Below are 19,499 nucleotides of genomic sequence, written 5' to 3'. Positions count from 1 at the left end.
ATACACATAAAGTGATCCTTCACCTATTAAAACCGGGATTGTTCAGGCCACCCGATAGTTATAGAAACCTATCAGGCCTCTAACAACCTCAATGTTTAATTCCCCTTTTTTGTACCTGTACTGGAGATATACAGTATATTTATGTGGCACAGAGGTGTATACCGCAAAAAGTATCAAAATCCACCAAACATACAACTAGTCAGTGGATTAAGAGATTATTCCCGAAAATATGCAAATTAATCTGTCATGGCACATCTATACTCCATAGTTCCGATGTGTATGCACCCATAGATATAATATACAGATATCTACTCATTATTCACAATCCAACCAGTATATGCAGCATATCCCACCCGTGTGTGCACAGAGGATGTATCAAGGAACACACAATTCAGAAGATAAAAGTTCTTACATAAAGGGTTCAGGATTATGCACTATTGTATCCACCACAGTATATTTGCACACATAGTTCCAATATATGTGTCGCGCCCTGGACTAGCCAGGTCGTCACAGGTACTGCAACAACACACCCCACACCCCGAGATAGGCACACCAGTCACACACACATCCTTGTTGCCTCCCTCTAGGGGCTGATGTCCACACCAGGTGGGGTGGAGCCAGGCAGTTGGCCCCACCCACTGAGGAGTTCACAGTCCTGGAGGCGGGAAAGGAAGTCAGAGTAGTTAGGGAGAGTGACGTAGTAGTTGAGGAGAGCAAACTGACTGTGTCCGGGCCACATACCGGGTATGTGGCCCGGGCACCGAGAGCAAGGTTGGCAGACGGTGGTGGCCGTCTGCAGGAGAGGCCGATTGACGCGGAACCGTAGGACCGGGTACGGGCGGTGGCCTGCCGGTACCGAATCGGGGAGCGAAGAGAAGCCAGCACAAACCGGCAGGGCCTACGGACCCCGACCAGGCTTGGAGTCGCCGTTAAACCGGTCAAATCCGTTAGCGACCGGAACCTTCGGGGTTTTTTAGCAGCAAAGACCCGACTGAAGGCAACCGTCCAAACCGAGAAAGGGAAATACAGCTACCGCCAAGGCTAGAATTCCCAGGGCCAGAGCCTGCGGGCAAAAGGGGGCTCCTCTGGCACATATCCAAGCTGGGGAGCGGGTTACCGGTGGCAAGCCATCGGGACCGAACATACACAACAGGTGCAGGGAAAGGCAGCCACCACCAACCTACCGGGAGTGACCACAGCAGCCGGCTGCGGGACCCGTCCATCCAGCCGTTTGTTTTACCGGAGACTCTGAATCCATTCTTGGCTGAGTGAGTACCACCGTGCCACCTGGCACCGCGCTGCCCCCGTCACCCTGCACCTCGCCAACCCTGCCTCCCCGACACCTCACCGGGCCCCGGGACCACCAAACCCCCTACCCACGGAGGGGAGAGAAACATCTCGGCTGCTCCCTGTCATCGCTCCCGGGATCCCCGTCCAGAGCAGCGGTGGTGTCCCAACCTCACCACAAACCGTGGGTGGCGTCACAGACCAACTCCCCAAACTAACTACCCCTTTCACTCACGGGCGAGGAGCGCCGCTCGAGTCCCCGGATCCGGCCCACCGCTCGAGCAACCGAGCCGCAGCAGCGCCGGACCCGAGCGTGGTGAGCACAGCGCCCTCCCCGCCCGCGACATATGCATGCACCTATGGTAACCCGTATGTGCAATGCCGTATTATATTAATCAAAGCATATCTGTGCACAATCGTTTCAATATGTGTACGCACCCGTGGATAACTTGTGTGTGTGCGCGGCGTTTGTATCAATACACACACATTTTATAGATATAAATTCTACTACAGGAGGGTTTTAAAGATGCAAACAAAACTAATCCTACTGATTCTGCACACAATAGTTCCAATATGTGCCAGCACCCATGGAAAGCCATACAATCATCCATCAGTGCTCTAAAGTAAGGAGCATATATGTGACGCCCTGACAAAATCAGGTTGTCACAGGAGACTGCACCCCTCTTCCAGATGCAGGATCCCCTCCTCCTTGGCCTAACAACACAACCCCACACACAGGGTAAAACACCAGCCCCAAAGCCTAGTCACCTCCCCCCCCATCCCAGGACAATAGGGACACACCAGTAGGCGGTGCCAGGCAGATGGTGACGCCCACCTAGGGGTCCTGAAGTGTCAAGGAAAGGGAACAAGTCGGTTAAGCTTGGACAGAGGAAGTGAGAGGAGTTAAGTGGGGTCAGGGGTTGTAGCTCCCGGACTACCTGAGCTGACTAGGTGGCAGACGGCAGAGCAGGGCCACAGGCGACAGAGATCCGGTCGTGGGAGACCTTAAGTGGACCGAGGCAGGGTTGTAGCCCGCTAGTGCCGATAGCGGGAATCCGGTCCGGAGGCCGTGCACAGTCTGGGTGCCTGGACCCTAGGGCGAGGACAGCTTCAAGCCCCTTGTCAATTAACCAGCAGGGGACAAGATTCGAAGTCTTGTCCCACTAGCAGCCCAGATAGAGCGAAATGGAAGCCCAACGCGGGGGATAGGGCGTCTGCAAGTGCCTGCAAAAATCCCAAGGGTCAGATCTCGCGGGCCACAGCTCCCACAGGAAAGACACCGGGAGTGGACTTTTCCCGTTTCATGCGGACTAGTCAACACACGAGACAGCAACACAGAAGTGCAGGAGGAAGGGCACCTGTATTGTCTACCGGTGTGCGGGACCCTAGCACACCCCTCCGGAGGCTACCGGTGTCCGGCCGTTTTACTATCTGGACTGTGTGATTTTATTCAAAAACAGTGAGTACACCGTTATCATCTGGTCCAGCACTCTACTCCATCTACACCTGGACCCGGGGACAACACCTCCCCTACCCGTAGAGGGGATACCATCCTGCTGGCCCGCTCAATCAGCCCCGGGCACCCCATACCAAGGCAGCGGCGGTGTCACCAGTAATCATCGCAACCCACGGGTGGCGTCACTGACAAACTCTCCCCTGTAAATTAACCTCCTTTTAACTTGCGGGCGACGGACGGGTGCTGAGGCCCGGGTCCAGCTTCCCCTTGAGCCACCGCCACGACCCCAGATCCGAGCGTTTTGAGCAGCCCAGAATCCCTGCCGTGGCCCGTCCCCAGCCCGCAACACACATATAGGATAGAAAGGGGTCCTCTATACCACTAATGGCATTGATGCACCCATGTATACCCTGTCAATAAATACCTATACCACTTCAAAAGTGGAACGATCACCATATTCCTTGTTTTTTGGGAGCAGTCAATCTCTCCTATGTGCTGTGGTTGGGCGGTGGTGGAGGTCCAGTCGCTCTCCCTGTATGGGACTATGGTGACCCTTTTCTTACCCCACAATGCTCGCCATTACAAGGGCAGTCCACAATTGGCCCTGTTGCGACTAACCCTTCAGGCGCCTCCCTACGCGTTAGTTGCTCCTCAGGGGATATCATAGCACCTTTTGTGTCTAAACATGACCCATTACAGAGCCTATTTATTTCAAATCTGGTATCCATGATATGCTATGATATCCCCTGAGGAGCAACTAAGGCGAAACGCGTAGGGAATTAAAAAGGGGAATTAAACAAGTTCTCCTTTGCATTGAGATGGTTTCAGGGCTGATATGTTTCTAGAACTATCGGGTGGCCTGAACAATCCCGGTTTTAATAGGCGAAGGATCACTTTGTCTATTGTCCATTTTAGACTATTTATATTAACCCCTTCAGCCCCCGGGCACTTTCCGTTTTTGCGTTTTTTGTTTTTTGCTCCCCTTCTTCCGAGAGGCGTAACTTTTTTATTCTGTCAATCTTGCCATATGAGGGCTTGTTCTTTGCGGGACGAGTTGTACTTTTAAATGAAACCATAAGTTTTACCATATAGTGTACTGGAAAACGGCAAAAAAATTCCAAGGGCGGAAAAATTGCAAAAAAAGTGTTATCGTACAATTAGTTTTTGGGATATTTAATTCACTGTGTTCACTATATGGTAAAACTGAGGTATCTATGTGATGCCTCAGGTCAGTGCGAGTTTGTAGACACCAAACATGTATAGGTTTACTTGTATCTAAGGGGTTAAAAATTCACAAGCTTGTCCAAAAAACGTGGCGCACGTTTTGCGCCATTTTCCAAAACCCGTAGCGTTCTCATTTTTCAGGATCTGAGGCTCAGTGATGGCTTATTTTTTGCGTCTCGACCTGACATTTTTTAACTGTACCATTTTTGCGCAGATGCTACGTTTTGATCGCCTGTTATTGCATTTTGTGCAAAATTTGCGGCGACAAAAAAACGTAGTTTTGGCGTTTGGAATTTTTTTGCCACTACGCCGTTTACTGATCAGATTCATTGATTTTATATTTTGATAGATCGGGCGTTTCTGAATGTGGCGATACCAAATGTGTGTATTTTGTATTTTTTTAACCCTTTAATTTTCAATGAGTTGAAAGGGGGATTTGAACTTTTAGGTTTTTTTTTTTTTAATTTTTTAAAACTTTTTTTTTTACTTTTATTTTTATTTTACTTGTTCCCCTAGGGGGCTATAGCGATCAGCAATCCGATCGCTCTGCACATCTCAAATACAGAGCTGAGAACTGCATATTTGCGGCTTTACTTTCAATGCCGGCTGTATTCCGGCATTGAGAGGAAGTGAGTCATGTTAGCTACAGGCGTCATCACATGACCCTGTGCTACCATGGCAACCACCGAAAGTCACGTGATCATGTCACGTGACTTCTGGTGGGGACGGGGTAAGTGACTGTCATGGCGGCGCCCATATACATATCGCTGCTTGATTTTGGCAGCAAAATGTAAGGGGTTAATGGCCGCGGGTGGAAGCTATTCCACCCGCGGCTAGCAGGCACACATGTCAGCTGTTGATAACAGCTGATATGTGCGCGGATCGCGGCCGCCTGCCGGCGGCAGGGGGCGGGGCTTACCGGCACACGATCCATGACATACCCAGTACGTAATGGGTCGTTAAGGGGTTAAAGGTTATGTTTTAATAACACATGGTGCTTTGATGAATTGGATTTCCATGTGAGATCTTAGGTTTGGATACCTACTGGTGATCATTAATTGCTTATTCTATAATATAGAACTGCATATTGCAGTATCCGACATTAAAGGCTACCTAAATTGTATAAACGGTCTAAAAATGGAGCGTCTGCTCCAACCCGTCTCATCACCAAGACCAGAAGCAGAGTCGCCGGACTTTATGAATTGCCCCAATGGACTGTTCAGCAAATGTATACAATATATTGGGTGTGTTAGAATTACCTGTGTAATATTTGTGAATCCAGGACCTCGTAATCCGGCCTTTGTTACTGATGATAAATGACATATAGCATCTATATTCTCCATGGTTTTCTCCCCGTACTCTGCAGGCATCATAAACTTTACCGACGGCCACCGATCAGTTCTCGCTAGAAGGATAAGTAATGTGCATCCGGTTCTACGTGATCTCCGAGACCAAAATCTACTAAATGAGGAACAATTTGGGGAAATAATGAGAAGACCGACCTCCCAGGAGAAGATGGAGGACCTGTGTGATATTATCAGTCACTGGGACAACACTGGGAAGTATACGCATACCTCCCAACCGTCCCGGATACAGCGGGACTTTCACGCTTTATGTTGTTTGTCCCGTTGCCACGGGCGGGACGGCCGGCTCCCGGGCTCCGCCCACCCACTCTCTCTGCCTCCCTGCTTTTCCCTCCTACCATCCCAGTAGACGTGGCATAACAGAGAGGAGCGCTGCCTGTGCTGCTGCTGGTACAGTAAAATCTCCCCAGCGCTGATTTCCCTCCCTCCCCCCCCCCCTCACCCCCGGCCGGAGCCTGTCTGTGCGGTCGGCCGGCGGCCTGTCTGTGCGGTCGGCCGGCGGCCTGTCTGTGCGGGCGGCCGGCGGCCTGTCTGTGCGGGCGGCCGGCCGCCTGTCTGTGAGGGCGCCCCCCTGCCGCCTGTCTGTGCGGGCGCCCCCCTGCCGCCTGTCTGTGCGGGCGCCCCCCGCCGCCTGTCTGTGCGGGCGGCCCGCCGCCTCATTGTGCGGGCAGCCGGCCGCCTCTCTGTGCGGGCGGCTGGCCGCCTCTCTGTGCGGGCGGCCTGCCGCCTGTCTGTGAAGGCGGCCGGCCGCCTGTCTGTGAAGGCGACCGGCCGCCTCACTGTGCGGGCGACCGGCCGCCTCACTGTGGCTGCCTGCGTGTCCGTGCTGGAGGCCCGCCGGCTGCCTGCGTGTCCGTGCTGGAGGCCCGCCGGCTGCCTGCGTGTCCGTGCTGGAGGCCCGCCGGCTGCCTGCGTGTCCGTGCTGGAGGCCCGCCGGCTGCCTGCGTGTCCGTGCTGGAGGCCCGCCGGCTGCCTGCGTGTCCGTGCTGGAGGCCCGCCGGCTGCCTGCGTGTCCGTGCTGGAGGCCCGCCGGCTGCCTGCGTGTCCGTGCTGGAGGCCCGCCGGCTGCCTGCGTGTCCGTGCTGGAGGCCCGCCGGCTGCCTGCGTGTCCGTGCTGGAGGCCCGCCGGCTGCCTGCGTGTTTGTGCTGAATGGGTGTGGATGGGGAGTGGATATGGGCGTGACTGTGAAATGGGTGTGGTTAGGGGGCGTGGCCTAAAAATTTGCCGCGGCGCGCTACGCGCGCCGCAAACTTTGTCCCTCTTTTCCTTCTTTAAAAGTTGGGAGGTATGTATACGGCGTATACAGTGCTCGGAAAACACAATGAGAAGATCATTGAAGACTTGGAAATAGAGGACTGGATGAGAAGAATGATCTCCTCAGGAGGCTTCAGTGGTAAGTGTGGATGACAATCTGATATTCCATATCTAACGTATAGTGCATAGAGAAAATGCAGACTTATGGATATAGACAGGACAACCCCTTTAACATTTTTTTTTTAGTGCAGGTAGTTAATGGAACATTTTTCGTCTGACCTGATATCGGTGCCACAATGACTATGGGATAGTCTGTAACCTGTGCTCCTAAGCTGTCCCTTAAGCTAGGGGGCCCTATGCTATCCCTAATCTCAGGGACAGTCCTAATGGTGGAGAGGCCTGAGTGTTATGAATGTCATCCGAGGGGGTGATGGTTTGGAGCTCCCTCTGGTGGTCAGGACTGGGGGTGAAGCTGACTGTGACTCAACAGGTGTGGGAGTTAATTGGAAGTTTGGGAAGCCCAATTGCAGATCAGCCTGGGCTATATAGAAGAGCAGTGTCTGATGGCTGGGGCCAGTGATGGATGTTTTTCCTCAGTCTCTGAATTGGCTTGGAGTTTGTCCTTCCATTTATCCTGTGCCTGTACCATTCCAGATAAGCTGCAAGTTCTTTGCTTTATTGCCTGACCCACACCTAAGGGTGTTAGTGTTTCTTTTCATTTTGCTTAGTCTGTTTTCTTGCAGGAGAGGAATTGTCTTTCTGTTTTGATGAGCATGGGGGTTCCCCCTCTGCAGGCCCCACTGCAAGAAAAGGGAGATTCTTCCTGTTCTACATGATTATTTGCACTTTTGTATTTCTTGTGGGTTTTTTTGGTATTTTGTTTCTCCCATTATTTACAAAAGTACCTGATATAGTGGGGAAGAGACCGTGTGGTCTCAGGGTTTTGTATATCAGGAGATTTGGTAATTTTCTGCAGGGTTTTGTACTGACCGCAATCAGTTTTCTTTCCCTTCCTGTTGTATCTAGGAGTTCAGGCCTCGCCTTTGCTAATCTATATTTCTTATCTGTGTATTGTGTTTTATTACATCACCATTGGCTCTATATGTTGGGGGCTTGCTATTCCTTTGGGGACTGCTCTGAGGCAGAATAGGTTTCCTCATTTCTATCTGTGAGGTGTAGTAAGTTTATCCAGCTGTGACGAGGTGTCTAGGTGTGTTTAGGAATGCTCCTCGACTACTTCTAGTATAGTCTGACAGTGGACTGCTGTCAGCTCAGGTTCCAAATACTCTTGTGTTTTTTTGTTTGTTTTTTTTGTGTTTTTCTGCTAATGGGTATTTTTGTGATTGTCCACGGTCACCAGATCATAACACCTGAGTCTCCTTCCTGGCCCTGCTCCTGAACAGTCCTGATCTGATTCCACCTCCCTTTCTCCCCAGGTAGGAGATGGGACAGGAGTGTGTAGAAACCCACAGAAAAAGATAAACCGTGGAAAACCAAAATTCTGTCGTACCGCACGCACACACAAAGGTAAAGACTATAAGAGATTCAGGAGAAAAAACAAGAGCAGGAAGGAAGCATAAAACCAAAGTGGTAAACTCCACAACCGCTCCAAGCAATAAGCCCAACTTTCACCAGAAAGTCTGGGACACCACACCTCACAGACCAAATATAGAATAAACTATAGTTGGCATGGGTAGAAGGATTACACCACCGTAAATAGGAGGGGAGCAGATGTGATGGGTCTCTCCACAACATGTGATTTAAAGGAGCAAGCAGACCAGCAGAGCTTAACTCTTGCTAGCCTGCCAATGAATGAGCACACAGCAGGTCGACACCCGAGTCTGCCTGTGTTGATTCCAGACACCAGAGAAACCATCGGTTGGAGTGTCAGAATATGTAATCTGTACAGAGCCTTATGCCGCCATGACTGTCGGTGAAGTTTGTGGAAAACTCCACGTGACAATCGGTTCTACCCTATCTAGAGCGATTTTTAATTGTGAAGGTCGATGCCTCTGAGGTTGGAGATGGAGTGGCACTATCACAAGGTTCTCCATCTCACTTAACTTGGTCCATGCGCCTTCTTTACTTTTCATGAAAAATGTTATCTGCCAAGAAGAATTATGATTTGTGTATTTGTAAATTGTTGGTAATTAAGTGGCTGTTTGAGGAATGGTGGCAATGCATCCTAGGTGCCAAACGTAAAGTCACTGTTATCACGGGCCACAAAAATCGAATTTAGTTAGAAACCGGTAAAAGACTAAAGCCAAGGCAAGCTCGATGGGCTTTGTTCTTTTCTAAATTTGATTTTATGGTGATGTTCAGACCTGGAACTAAAAACCTAAAAGCCAATGCACTCAAAGCCTCACTCCATTTCAGATTGAGAACTTTGAACCAGTTCTTACTCTCATTGAAGATATATTTGTGTTACCTGCGGTTTCCCGAGACCTACAGAATCCCAAGAGTAATCCCCAGGCACAACGTCCTTCCCAGGCACAACGTCCTTCCCAGGCACAACGTCCTTCCCAGGCACAACGTCCTTCCCAGGCACAACGTCCTTCCCAGGCACAACGTCCTTCCCAGGCACAACGTCCTTCCCAGGCACAACGTCCTTCCCAGGCACAACGTCCTTCCCAGGCACAACGTCCTTCCCAGGCACAACGTCCTCCCCAGGCACAACGTCCTCCCCAGGCACAACGTCCTCCCCAGGCACAACGTCCTCCCCAGGCACAACGTCCTCCCCAGGCACAACGTCCTCCCCAGGCACAACGTCCTCCCCAGGCACAACGTCCTCCCCAGGCACAACGTCCTCCCCAGGCACAACGTCCTCCCCAGGCACAACGTCCTCCCCAGGCACAACGTCCTCCCCAGGCACAACGTCCTCCCCAGGCACAACGTCCTCCCCAGGCACAACGTCCTCCCCAGGCACAACGTCCTCCCCAGGCACAACGTCTCCCCCCAGTTTTGCCTAAAATGTTAAAGGAGTCTCCTGATTCTGTGCTTGCAGGTCACCTGGTATTAGCAATACTATCTGACCGGTAACCAGGAATCTTTAATGGCCAACAATAGTAGGGACTGTAGGGAATATGTGCTCGCTAGTCAAACTTGTGTCCGATCTAAGGGTACCGTCTCACTAAACGACGTACCAGCAATTCAGACCACGATATGACCTGGTCAGGATCACTGGTGTGTCGCTACATGGTCGCTGGTGAGCTGTCAATCAGGCAGATCTCACCAGCGACCAGTGACTAGCCCCCAGCCAGCAGCGACTCGTGGAAACGATGCTGCGTTTGGTAACCAAGGTAAATATCGGGTAACTAAACAAAATGCTTTGCTTGGTTACCCGATATTTTACCCTGGTTACCAGCACACACCGCTTAGCGCTGGCTCCCTGCACTCGTAGCCAGGGTACACATCGGGTTACTAAGCAAAGCACTTTGCTTAGTTACCCGATGTGTACTCTGGCTGCGTGTGCAGGGAGCCTGCACTGGCAGCTTGAGAGCGGCATACGCTAGTAACCAAGGTAAATATCAGGTAACCAAGCAAATCACTTTGCTTGGTTACCCGATATGTACCTTGGTTACCAGCGTCCGCAGCTGTCAGAAGCCGGCTCCCTGCACATTCAGATCGTTGCTCTCTCGCTGTCAAACACAGCGATGTGTGCTTCACAGCGGGAGAGCAACAAGCAAAAAATTAACCAGCACGGTGTGTAACGATCAGCGATTTCACAGCAAGGGCCAGATCGCTGCTCAGTGTCACACACAGCGAGATCACTGATGAGGTCACTGCTGCGTCACAAAACCTGTGACTCAGCAACGATCGCTAACGATCTCGCTATGTGAGAAGTACCCCTAAGAGCCTTGAACGTCTTTCGCCGGTTTTCTTCAGCCCATTGTCACACAGAGTTTTGCACAAAATTCACTGACTGTCATGGCGACGTTGAGCTCTGTTCAGAATGCAGATTCTCTGGTGTCTGGGATCAACACAGGTAGGCTAGCAAGAGTTAATCTCTGCTGGTCTGCTTGCTCCTTTGATCACATGTTGTGAGAAGGCCTATCGCATCTGCTTCCCTCCTATTTATGCTGGTTGACACCTTCCACTCATGCCAGCTATAGTTTATTCTATGTTGGTCTGTGAGGTGTGATGTCCCAGACACTGGTGAAAGTTGTGCTTTTTGCTTGGTGCGGTTGTGGAAGTTTACCCTAATTGTTTTGTACTTCCTTTCTGCTCTTGTATTCCTCCTGAATCTCTTAATGTCTTATCCTGTGTGTGTGCTGTGTGACAGAGTTTTGGATTTCCCATGTCTGTCTTTATCTGGGGGTTTCATCACACTCCTGTTCCGCTCCTCCCTGGGGGGAGGGAAATAAGATCAGGACTGGTCAGGAGTAGGGCCAGGAAGGAGACTCGGGCATCTCTACCTTCAGGAGTATCTCAGAGATTAGGGATAGCATAGGGCCCTCTAGATTGAGGGACAGCTTAGGAGCCTCTGTTCCCCGCTGTCCCAGAGTCCTCATGATACCCATACCCATTTCTAAGAGTCTATGAGCTTCATTACTGACCCCCCCCCACCCTCAGCAGAGAAGACGGTTATCTGAGTGGTGGTTGACCGGGTCCGTAACCATTTTGTCACACTATCTTGGTTGCCTTATTCACAAACCTTAAGCTGTTCATTAAGTAAGTTGTTCACTTTCTGCATTTACATGGTGTTCCAAAAAATATAGTTTCTGACTGGAGGACCCAGCACATTTCCAAATTTTGGAGGGCATTTTAGAAAAAGTGATAGTGAGTTGCCTTTTTTTTTCTGCCTACCATCCAGAGACCAATGGTCACACAGAACGTACTAATGAAACACTCAAGCAATAGTTTTGATGTTATGCCTCAGATAATCAGTCTATTTGTGTGGAACATCTCCCATTCTCGCTCCCTCTAGTTCACCCTTCCTCCAACAATTCTACATTTCTTCGGCGCTCCATTGGGAGACCCAGACGATTGGGTGTATAGCTACTGCCTCCGGAGGCCACACAAAGCACTACACTAAAAAGTGTAAGGCCCCTCCCCTTCTGGCTATACACCCCCCGTGGGATCACGGGCTGCTCAGTTTTTTATGCTTTGTGCGAAGGAGGTCAGACATCCACGCATAGCTCCACTGTTTAGTCAGCAGTAGCTGCTGACTATGTCGGATGGAAGAAAAGAGGGCCCATACTAGGGCCCCCAGCATGCTCCCTTCTCACCCCACTTTTGTCGGCGGTGTTTGTTAAGGTTGAGGTACCCATTGCGGGTACGGAGGCTGGAGCCCACATGCTGTTTTCCTTCCCCATCCCCCTGAAGGGCTCTGGTGAAGTGGGATCTTACCGGCCTCCAGGCTCTGAGGCCGGGCTCCATCCACAGACCCGGAGATCCTGCTGGATACGGAGCTGGGTACCGTCAGGGACAAGGCCCTGCAACATTCAGGTACTCTGTGTCCCCGTACAGACAGGCACAGACACACTCCAGCGTTGCTGGGTGTTCTAGTGCGCCGGGGACAGTAGCGCTGCGCGCTTGGGTTATACTCACTGCAGCTTAGCTGAGTGAGTTTGTGTGGGGAACTACCGCGCCGGCCGCCATGGAGACTGCGGCGCGGCTGAGACTTGTGGTGCGCCGGGGACTTCGCGCCGACCGTGCTTTTACAACGGCAGCGCTTATAAATCTAGTCCCCGGCTTCTGCGGCCTAGTTACGCTTCGTTCCCGCCCCCAGCCCTGTCAGTCAGGGAAGGGGAGAGATGCTGTACAATAGTCAGCGCCGAGGGCTGGAGTCTTATTTACATACTCCAGCCCTCTCACTGGGCACAGTGGGACGCCAGTTTCCCGCTCTTTGTCTGCAGCACGCCCACGGCCCGCCCCTCTTCACAGGACGCCGGCAGCCATTCCTGCACGCAGTCTGAGCTGGAGAACGGACATAGCCCTGGGAGACCCAGACAAGGGATTCTGGCGACCACACACCCGCTGTTAAGCGGGCGGTAAGCAGCACCTAGGTGCTGACCCCACTAGTGCCACAGTGTTGTTTTGTGTACTTTTGTCTGTACCTATATATTGCACTGTACGGTCGCTTCTTGGCTTATACCCCTATATTGCTCTGAGGAGACAACAGCATGTCATCCGCAAAAAGCAAGGGTGCCAAGGCACGGGCTTCATATGCTGCCTGTACCGCATGTGGGGCTGATCTACCGGCAGGTTCCACTGACCCCCATTGTGTGCAATGTTCGGTCCCTGTGCCACTTCGTCAGCCGGAGTCTATGCTAGTAGTGGCCCAGGCAGAGACGCCTGTGAACCCTGCCCCGGTGACGGGGACAGAGTTTGCAGTTTTTGCTGATAAGATGTCTGTGACTATGACAAAAATTCTAGAAACTTTGCAGTCTAGGCCGGTCACTCAGACCATGGGTACTGCTGATTCAATGTTCCCCGGTCCCCCTCAGTTGGAACTAATCCGTGCTCCAAGGGGGTCCCAGGCATCACAGGCTGAAGGCTCTGACTCGGACGACAGTCCCAGGCAGCCTAAGCGAGCTCGCTGGGAGAGACCCTCGGCGTCATCACGCTGGTCAGGGTCTCAGCGAGAGGATTCTCTGTATGATGAGACAGAGCTAGGTGATCAGGAGTCTAATCCTGAGACTGCTCTCAACCTGGATACCCCTGATGGTGACGCCATGGTGAATGATCTTATAGCGGCCATCAATAGACTGCTGGATATTTCTCCTCCAGCGGAGGATGCAGCAGCACAGCAGGAGAAATTCCATTTCAGGTATCCCAAACGTAAATTGAGTACTTTCCTGGACCACGCTGACTTCAGAGAAGCAGTCCAGAAACACCATGCTTATCCAGATAAGCGTTTCTCCAAACGTCTTAAGGATACACGTTATCCCTTTCCCCCTGACGTGGTCAAACGCTGGACCCAGTGTCCAAAGGTGGACCCCCCAATCTCCAGGCTTGCGGCTAGATCCATAGTTGCAGTGGAGGATGGGGCTTCACTTAAAGATGCCAATGACAGACAGATGGACCTTTGGTTGAAATCTGTCTATGAAGCTATCGGCGCGTCGTTTGCTCCAGCATTCGCAGCCGTGTGGGCACTCCAAGCTATTTCAGCTGGTCTGGCGCAGGTGGACTCTGTCATACGTCCATCAGTGCCGCAAGTGGCGTCCTTGACCTCGCAAATGTCTGCGTTTGCGACTTACGCTATCAATGCGGTCTTGGACTCTACCAGCCGTACGTCAATGGCGTCCGCCAACTCTGTGGTTTTACGCAGAGCCTTATGGTTAAAGGAATGGAAAGCAGATTCTGCTTCCAAAAAATGCTTAACTAGTTTGCCATTATCTCAAGACAGACTGTTTGGTGAGCAATTGGCGGAAATCATTAAACAGTCCAAGGGTAAGGACTCTTCCTTACCCCAGCCCAGATCAAGCAAACCTCAACAGTGGAGGGGACAGTCGAGGTTTCGGTCCTTTCGAGGTTCGGGCAGGGCCCAATTCTCCTCGTCCAAAAGGACTCAGAAGGAGCAGAGGAGCTCAGATTCCTGGCGGACTCACTCACGCCCAAAGAAAGCAGCCGGAGGAACCACTTCCAAGCCGGCTGCCTCATAACTTTCGGCCTCCTCTCTCCGCATCCTCGGTCGGTGGCAGGCTCTCCCGCTTTTGCGGCATTTGGCTGCCACAGGTCAAAGACCGGTGGGTAACAGACATTTTGTCTCACGGGTACCGGATAGAGTTCAGTTCTCGTCCTCCGCCTCGGTTCTTCAGAACTTCCCCACATCCCGACCGAGCCGATGCTCTTCTGCAGGCGGTGTGCTCTCTAAGGGCAGAAGGAGTGGTGATCCCTGTTCCTCTTCAGGAACGAGGTCAAGGTTTTTACTCCAATCTGTTTGTGGTGCCAAAAAAGGACGGCTCTTTCCGTCCTGTTCTGGACCTAACACTGCTCAACAAGCACGTGAAAACCAGGCGGTTCCGGATGGAATCTCTCCGCTCCGTCATTGCCTCGATGTCTCAAGGAGATTTCCTAGCATCAATAGACATCAAAGATGCTTATCTCCACGTGCCGATTGCTCCAGAGCACCAGCTTTTTCTACGCTTCGTTATAGGAGACGAACACCTTCAGTTCGTAGCCCTGCCATTTGGTCTGGCGACAGCCCCACGGGTTTTCACCAAGGTCATGGCAGCAGTGGTAGCAGTCTTGCACTCTCAGGGACACTCGGTGATCCCTTACTTGGACGATCTACTTGTCAAGGCACCCTCTCAAGAGGCATGCCAACACAGCCTGAACGTTGCGCTGGAGACTCTCCAGACTTTCGGGTGGATCATCAACTTTTCAAGTCAAATCTGTCACCGACCCAATCACTAACATATCTTGGCATGGAGTTTCATACTCTCTCAGCGATAGTGAAGCTTCCGATGGACAAGCAGCGTTCACTACAGACAGGGGTGCACTCTCTCCTTCAAGGCCAGTCGCACCCCTTAAGACGCCTCATGCACTTCCTGGGGAAGATGGTGGCAGCAATGGAGGCAGTCCCGTTTGCGCAGTTTCATCTGCGCCCACTTCAATGGGACATTCTCCGCCAATGGGACGGGAAGTCGACGTCCTTAGACAGGAAAGTCTCCCTTTCCCAGACGGCCAAGGACTCTCTTCAATGGTGGCTTCTTCCCACCTCATTATCACAAGGAAGGTCCTTCCTTCCCCCATCCTGGGCGGTGGTCACGACAGACGCGAGTCTGTCAGGGTGGGGAGCAGTTTTTCTCCACCACAGGGCTCAGGGTACGTGGACTCAGCAGGAGTCCACCCTTCAGATCAATGTTCTGGAAATCAGGGCAGTGTATCTTGCCCTACAAGCCTTACAGCAGTGGCTGGAAGGAAAGCAGATCCGAATTCAGTCGGACAACTCCACAGCGGTGGCATACATCAACCACCAAGGGGGGACACGCAGTCGGCAAGCCTTCCAGGAAGTCCGGCGGATTCTGATGTGGGTGGAAGCCACGGCCTCCACCATATCCGCAGTTCACATCCCCGGCGTAGAAAACTGGGAAGCGGACTTCCTCAGTCGCCAGGGTATGGACGCAGGGGAATGGTCCCTTCACCCGGACGTGTTTCAGGAAATCTGTCGCCGCTGGGGAAGGCCGGATGTCGACCTAATGGCGTCCCGGCACAACAACAAGGTCCCAATTTTCATGGCACGGTCTCGCGATCACAGAGCTCTGGCGGCAGACGCCTTAGTGCAAGATTGGTCGCAGTTCCAGCTGCCCTATGTGTTTCCCCCTCTGGCACTCTTGCCCAGAGTGCTACGCAAGATCAGGTCCGATTGCCGCCGCGTCCTGCTCGTCGCCCCAGACTGGCCGAGAAGGTCGTGGTATCCGGATCTGTGGCATCTCACGGTCGGCCAACCGTGGGCGCTACCAGACCGGCCAGACTTACTGTCACAAGGGCCGTTTTTCCATCTGAATTCTACGGCCCTGAACCTGACTGTGTGGCCATTGAGTCCTGGATACTAGCATCTTCAGGATTATCTCAAGGGGTCGTGGCCACCATGAGACAGGCTAGGAAGCCCACGTCTGCTAAGATCTACCACAGAACGTGGAATATTTTCTTATCCTGGTGCTCGGCACAGGGAGTGTCCCCCTGGCCATTTGCATTGCCTACTTTTCTTTCCTTCCTGCAATCTGGTTTGGAAAAAGGCTTATCACTCGGCTCCCTTAAAGGGCAAGTCTCAGCGCTATCGGTATTTTTTCAAAAGCGTCTAGCACGACTTCCTCAGGTACGCACGTTCCTGCAGGGGGTTTGTCACATCGTCCCTCCGTACAAACGGCCGTTAGATCCATGGGATCTGAACAGGGTACTAGTTGCTCTCCAGAAGCCGCCCTTCGAGCCTCTGAGGGATGTTTCACTTTCTCGACTCTCACAGAAAGTGGCCTTTCTGGTAGCGGTCACGTCTCTTCGGAGGGTATCCGAGCTGGCAGCGCTGTCATCCAAAGCTCCCTTCCTGGTTTTTCACCAGGACAAGGTAGTGCTGCGCCCCATTCAGGAGTTTCTCCCTAAGGTGGTATCCTCTTTTCATCTCAATCAGGATATCTCCTTACCTTCCTTTTGTCCTCATCCAGTTCATCGGTTTGAAAAGGATTTGCATTTGTTGGATCTCGTGAGAGCACTCAGAATCTACATTTCCCGCACGGCGCCCCTGCGCCGCTCGGATGCACTCTTTGTCCTTGTCGCTGGTAAGCGCAAAGGATCGCAGGCTTCCAAATCCACCCTGGCTCGATGGATCAAGGAACCAATTCTTGAAGCCTACCGTTCTGCTGGGCTGCCGGTTCCATCAGGGCTGAAGGCCCATTCTACCCGAGCCGTGGGTGCGTCCTGGGCATTACGACACCAGGCTACGGCTCAACAGGTGTGCCAGGCAGCTACCTGGTCGAGTCTGCACACTTTCACCAAACATTATCAGGTGCATACCTACGCTTCGGCGGACGCCAGCCTAGGTAGAAGAGTCCTGCAGGCGGCGGTTGCCTCCTCGTAGGGGAGGGCTGTTTTGCAGCTCTAACTTGAGGTATTAATTTACCCACCCAGGGACTGCTTTTGGACGTCCCAATCGTCTGGGTCTCCCAATGGAGCGCCGAAGAAGAAGGGAATTTTGTTACTTACCGTAAATTCCTTTTCTTCTAGCTCCAATTGGGAGACCCAGCACCCGCCCTGTTTCCTTCGGGATTTTTGGTTTTTTCGGGTACACATGTTGTTCATGTTGAACGGTTTCAGTTCTCCGATGTTACTTCGGATTGAATTTGTTTAAACCAGTTATTGGCTTTCCTCCTTCTTGCTTTAGCACTAAAACTGAGCAGCCCGTGATCCCACGGGGGGTGTATAGCCAGAAGGGGAGGGGCCTTACACTTTTTAGTGTAGTGCTTTGTGTGGCCTCCGGAGGCAGTAGCTATACACCCAATCGTCTGGGTCTCCCAATTGGAGCTAGAAGAAAAGGAATTTACGGTAAGTAACAAAATTCCCTTCTTTTTTGTCACTAAATTATCTATAACCCAAAATGTTGTGTAGTGAGGAAATCATCTGATATAAAGCTGTTATAGTATCTGCCATTACTACCTCTTGTGGTCGGCATTCCACAGTCTGACTGCTCTAACTGTAAAGAACCCTTTCCTATTTAGCTGCCGGAATCTCTTTTCTCAGGCAGTGAATGCCCCCCCAGGTCCTTAGTATTGTCTTTGGAAGAAATAAGTCCTGTGCCAGTCCTTTATATTGACCACTTGTGTATTTATTCATATAAATGAGATCTTCTCTGAGACTTCTATTTCCTATGCTAAACAACCCCAATTTTTCCAACCTCTCTCCAAGCCGCCTTTGAACTGACTCTAACTTCTGAATGTCCTTTTTAAAATGTGGAGCCCAAAACTGGATCCCATATTCCAGATGTGGCCTTACAAGTGATTTATAGAGGGGTAACAATACGTTGGGATCACGGTATCTAATCTCTTTTTATACACCCTAGAATCTTGTTTGCTTTAGCAGCTGCTGCCTGACATTGAGTGCTGCTGCTCAGCTTATTTGTAATGAGAATCCCTAAGTCCTTCTCCTGTTCTGTAGTCCCGAGTTTACTTCCATTTAATGTATACGCAGCTATAGGATTACTCCGTCCTCGGTCCATTACTTTACATTTGTTTGCCCATTCTGACATCTTATCCAGATCGTTTTGTAATATTGTACTATTGTGACCCCCCCCCCCCCATCAACCCCCACGGAGCAGAAGATAGGAGCTTCGGTCCGTACCTTGTATACCCGTCGCCGGGCCAGTGGTTTGCGGAAGTCGCGGCATGGCCTGGATCCGTGGTCCTGTGGTGCACAGTAAAAGGGAGGCAAACAAGGATTGTTCCTGTAGAAGCTGTCACCGGCTATGGTGGTGACTGGGGTCCCAGCCTCCTTCGCTGCGGACCCTTCCTCCCACCTTTCCTCCTTCAGGAGTGGAACGGATTATGTAGACTACGCCACCTGTGGTGTGCGGCCAGGGATAAGGCCACCGCTGCAGGGTACCTCACCAGGGGAGATGTTTGGGTGCAGCCAGGATGATATCACTCCCCACAGGTGGAGTGGCCCCCGGGAGGGAGAACAAGGAACTGGGAATCGGCGGATCACAAGGCGACGACAAACAGTCAGTCATGAGGTTGCGGGTTTCAGATTTGTTTACTCAGTTTTTCATGTCGCACCCAGGATGCGGGTCTTTACTGCAATGACTCCGATCGTTCCCAGGCAGGGCAGAGGTCAAAGTATGGTAGGGCAGCCTGTGGGCTTTCTCCTTTTTGTGCTTTCATGTGGTGGTCCCCTCCTGGTCTCTGGAGCTCTTGGGACCCGCTACTCTGCCACCCGAAGCTGCGGTGGTTCCAAGGGGGCAACAAAATCCTCCCCTCTGTAACCCTCTTCTCCTCCATGCCACACGACTACCGGTCCCAGGCTCTCAACTCCTTCCCGGCTAGCCACCTCTCCCATTCTAAGTCTCTGCTGGCTAATGGACCTGGAGCCTCCTAACTGGTGCTATCCGCTCACTCAGCTTAGGGGTCCTCAGCCATCCACTCGCACGATCCCAGGTAAGGAAAGGGTGTATGAACCGGTCTGGAACTGGTACTTCCTCTGCTCTGCCTCCCTGAGAGAGAGAGCGCTCTCAGGAAGCTGGTCACTGTGTGTCCACTCTCTGGTCTCCCAGCGTTCTGAGGTAAACTGAAAGTAAACTGTCCCTTTTGTAACTCCCTCCTGCATGTGCCCCCCACCTAAGAAATGTTCCCTCTGCCTGTGTGAGGCTGTGTGAAGCAGGAAATGAAACTTTAACCTCTGCCTGCCCAGGGTGGACGGACATTATAAAATACATAAAAATACATACAATACAATACTCTGTAGCACCCAGTCTCAGGGG

General features: G+C 51.9%; 1 protein-coding gene across 1 annotated transcript in view; it reads left to right on the top strand.

Moving 5' to 3' along the window:
• The window catches only part of LOC142302828 (uncharacterized), a 50,795-nt gene that overhangs the window by 22,198 nt on the left and 9,098 nt on the right, over positions 1-19,499 (top strand). The window contains exon 6 of the mRNA XM_075343938.1: positions 6,639-6,725. Within this exon, the coding sequence (XP_075200053.1) occupies positions 6,639-6,725 (87 nt within the window). The remainder of the gene's footprint in view (positions 1-6,638; positions 6,726-19,499) is intronic.

The sequence above is a fragment of the Anomaloglossus baeobatrachus genome, chromosome 4 (assembly GCF_048569485.1).
Source record: "Anomaloglossus baeobatrachus isolate aAnoBae1 chromosome 4, aAnoBae1.hap1, whole genome shotgun sequence".
Lineage (NCBI taxonomy): Eukaryota > Metazoa > Chordata > Amphibia > Anura > Aromobatidae > Anomaloglossus > Anomaloglossus baeobatrachus.
Note: the sequence above shows the minus strand (reverse complement) of the source record. Positions and strands in the feature narration are given on the sequence as shown.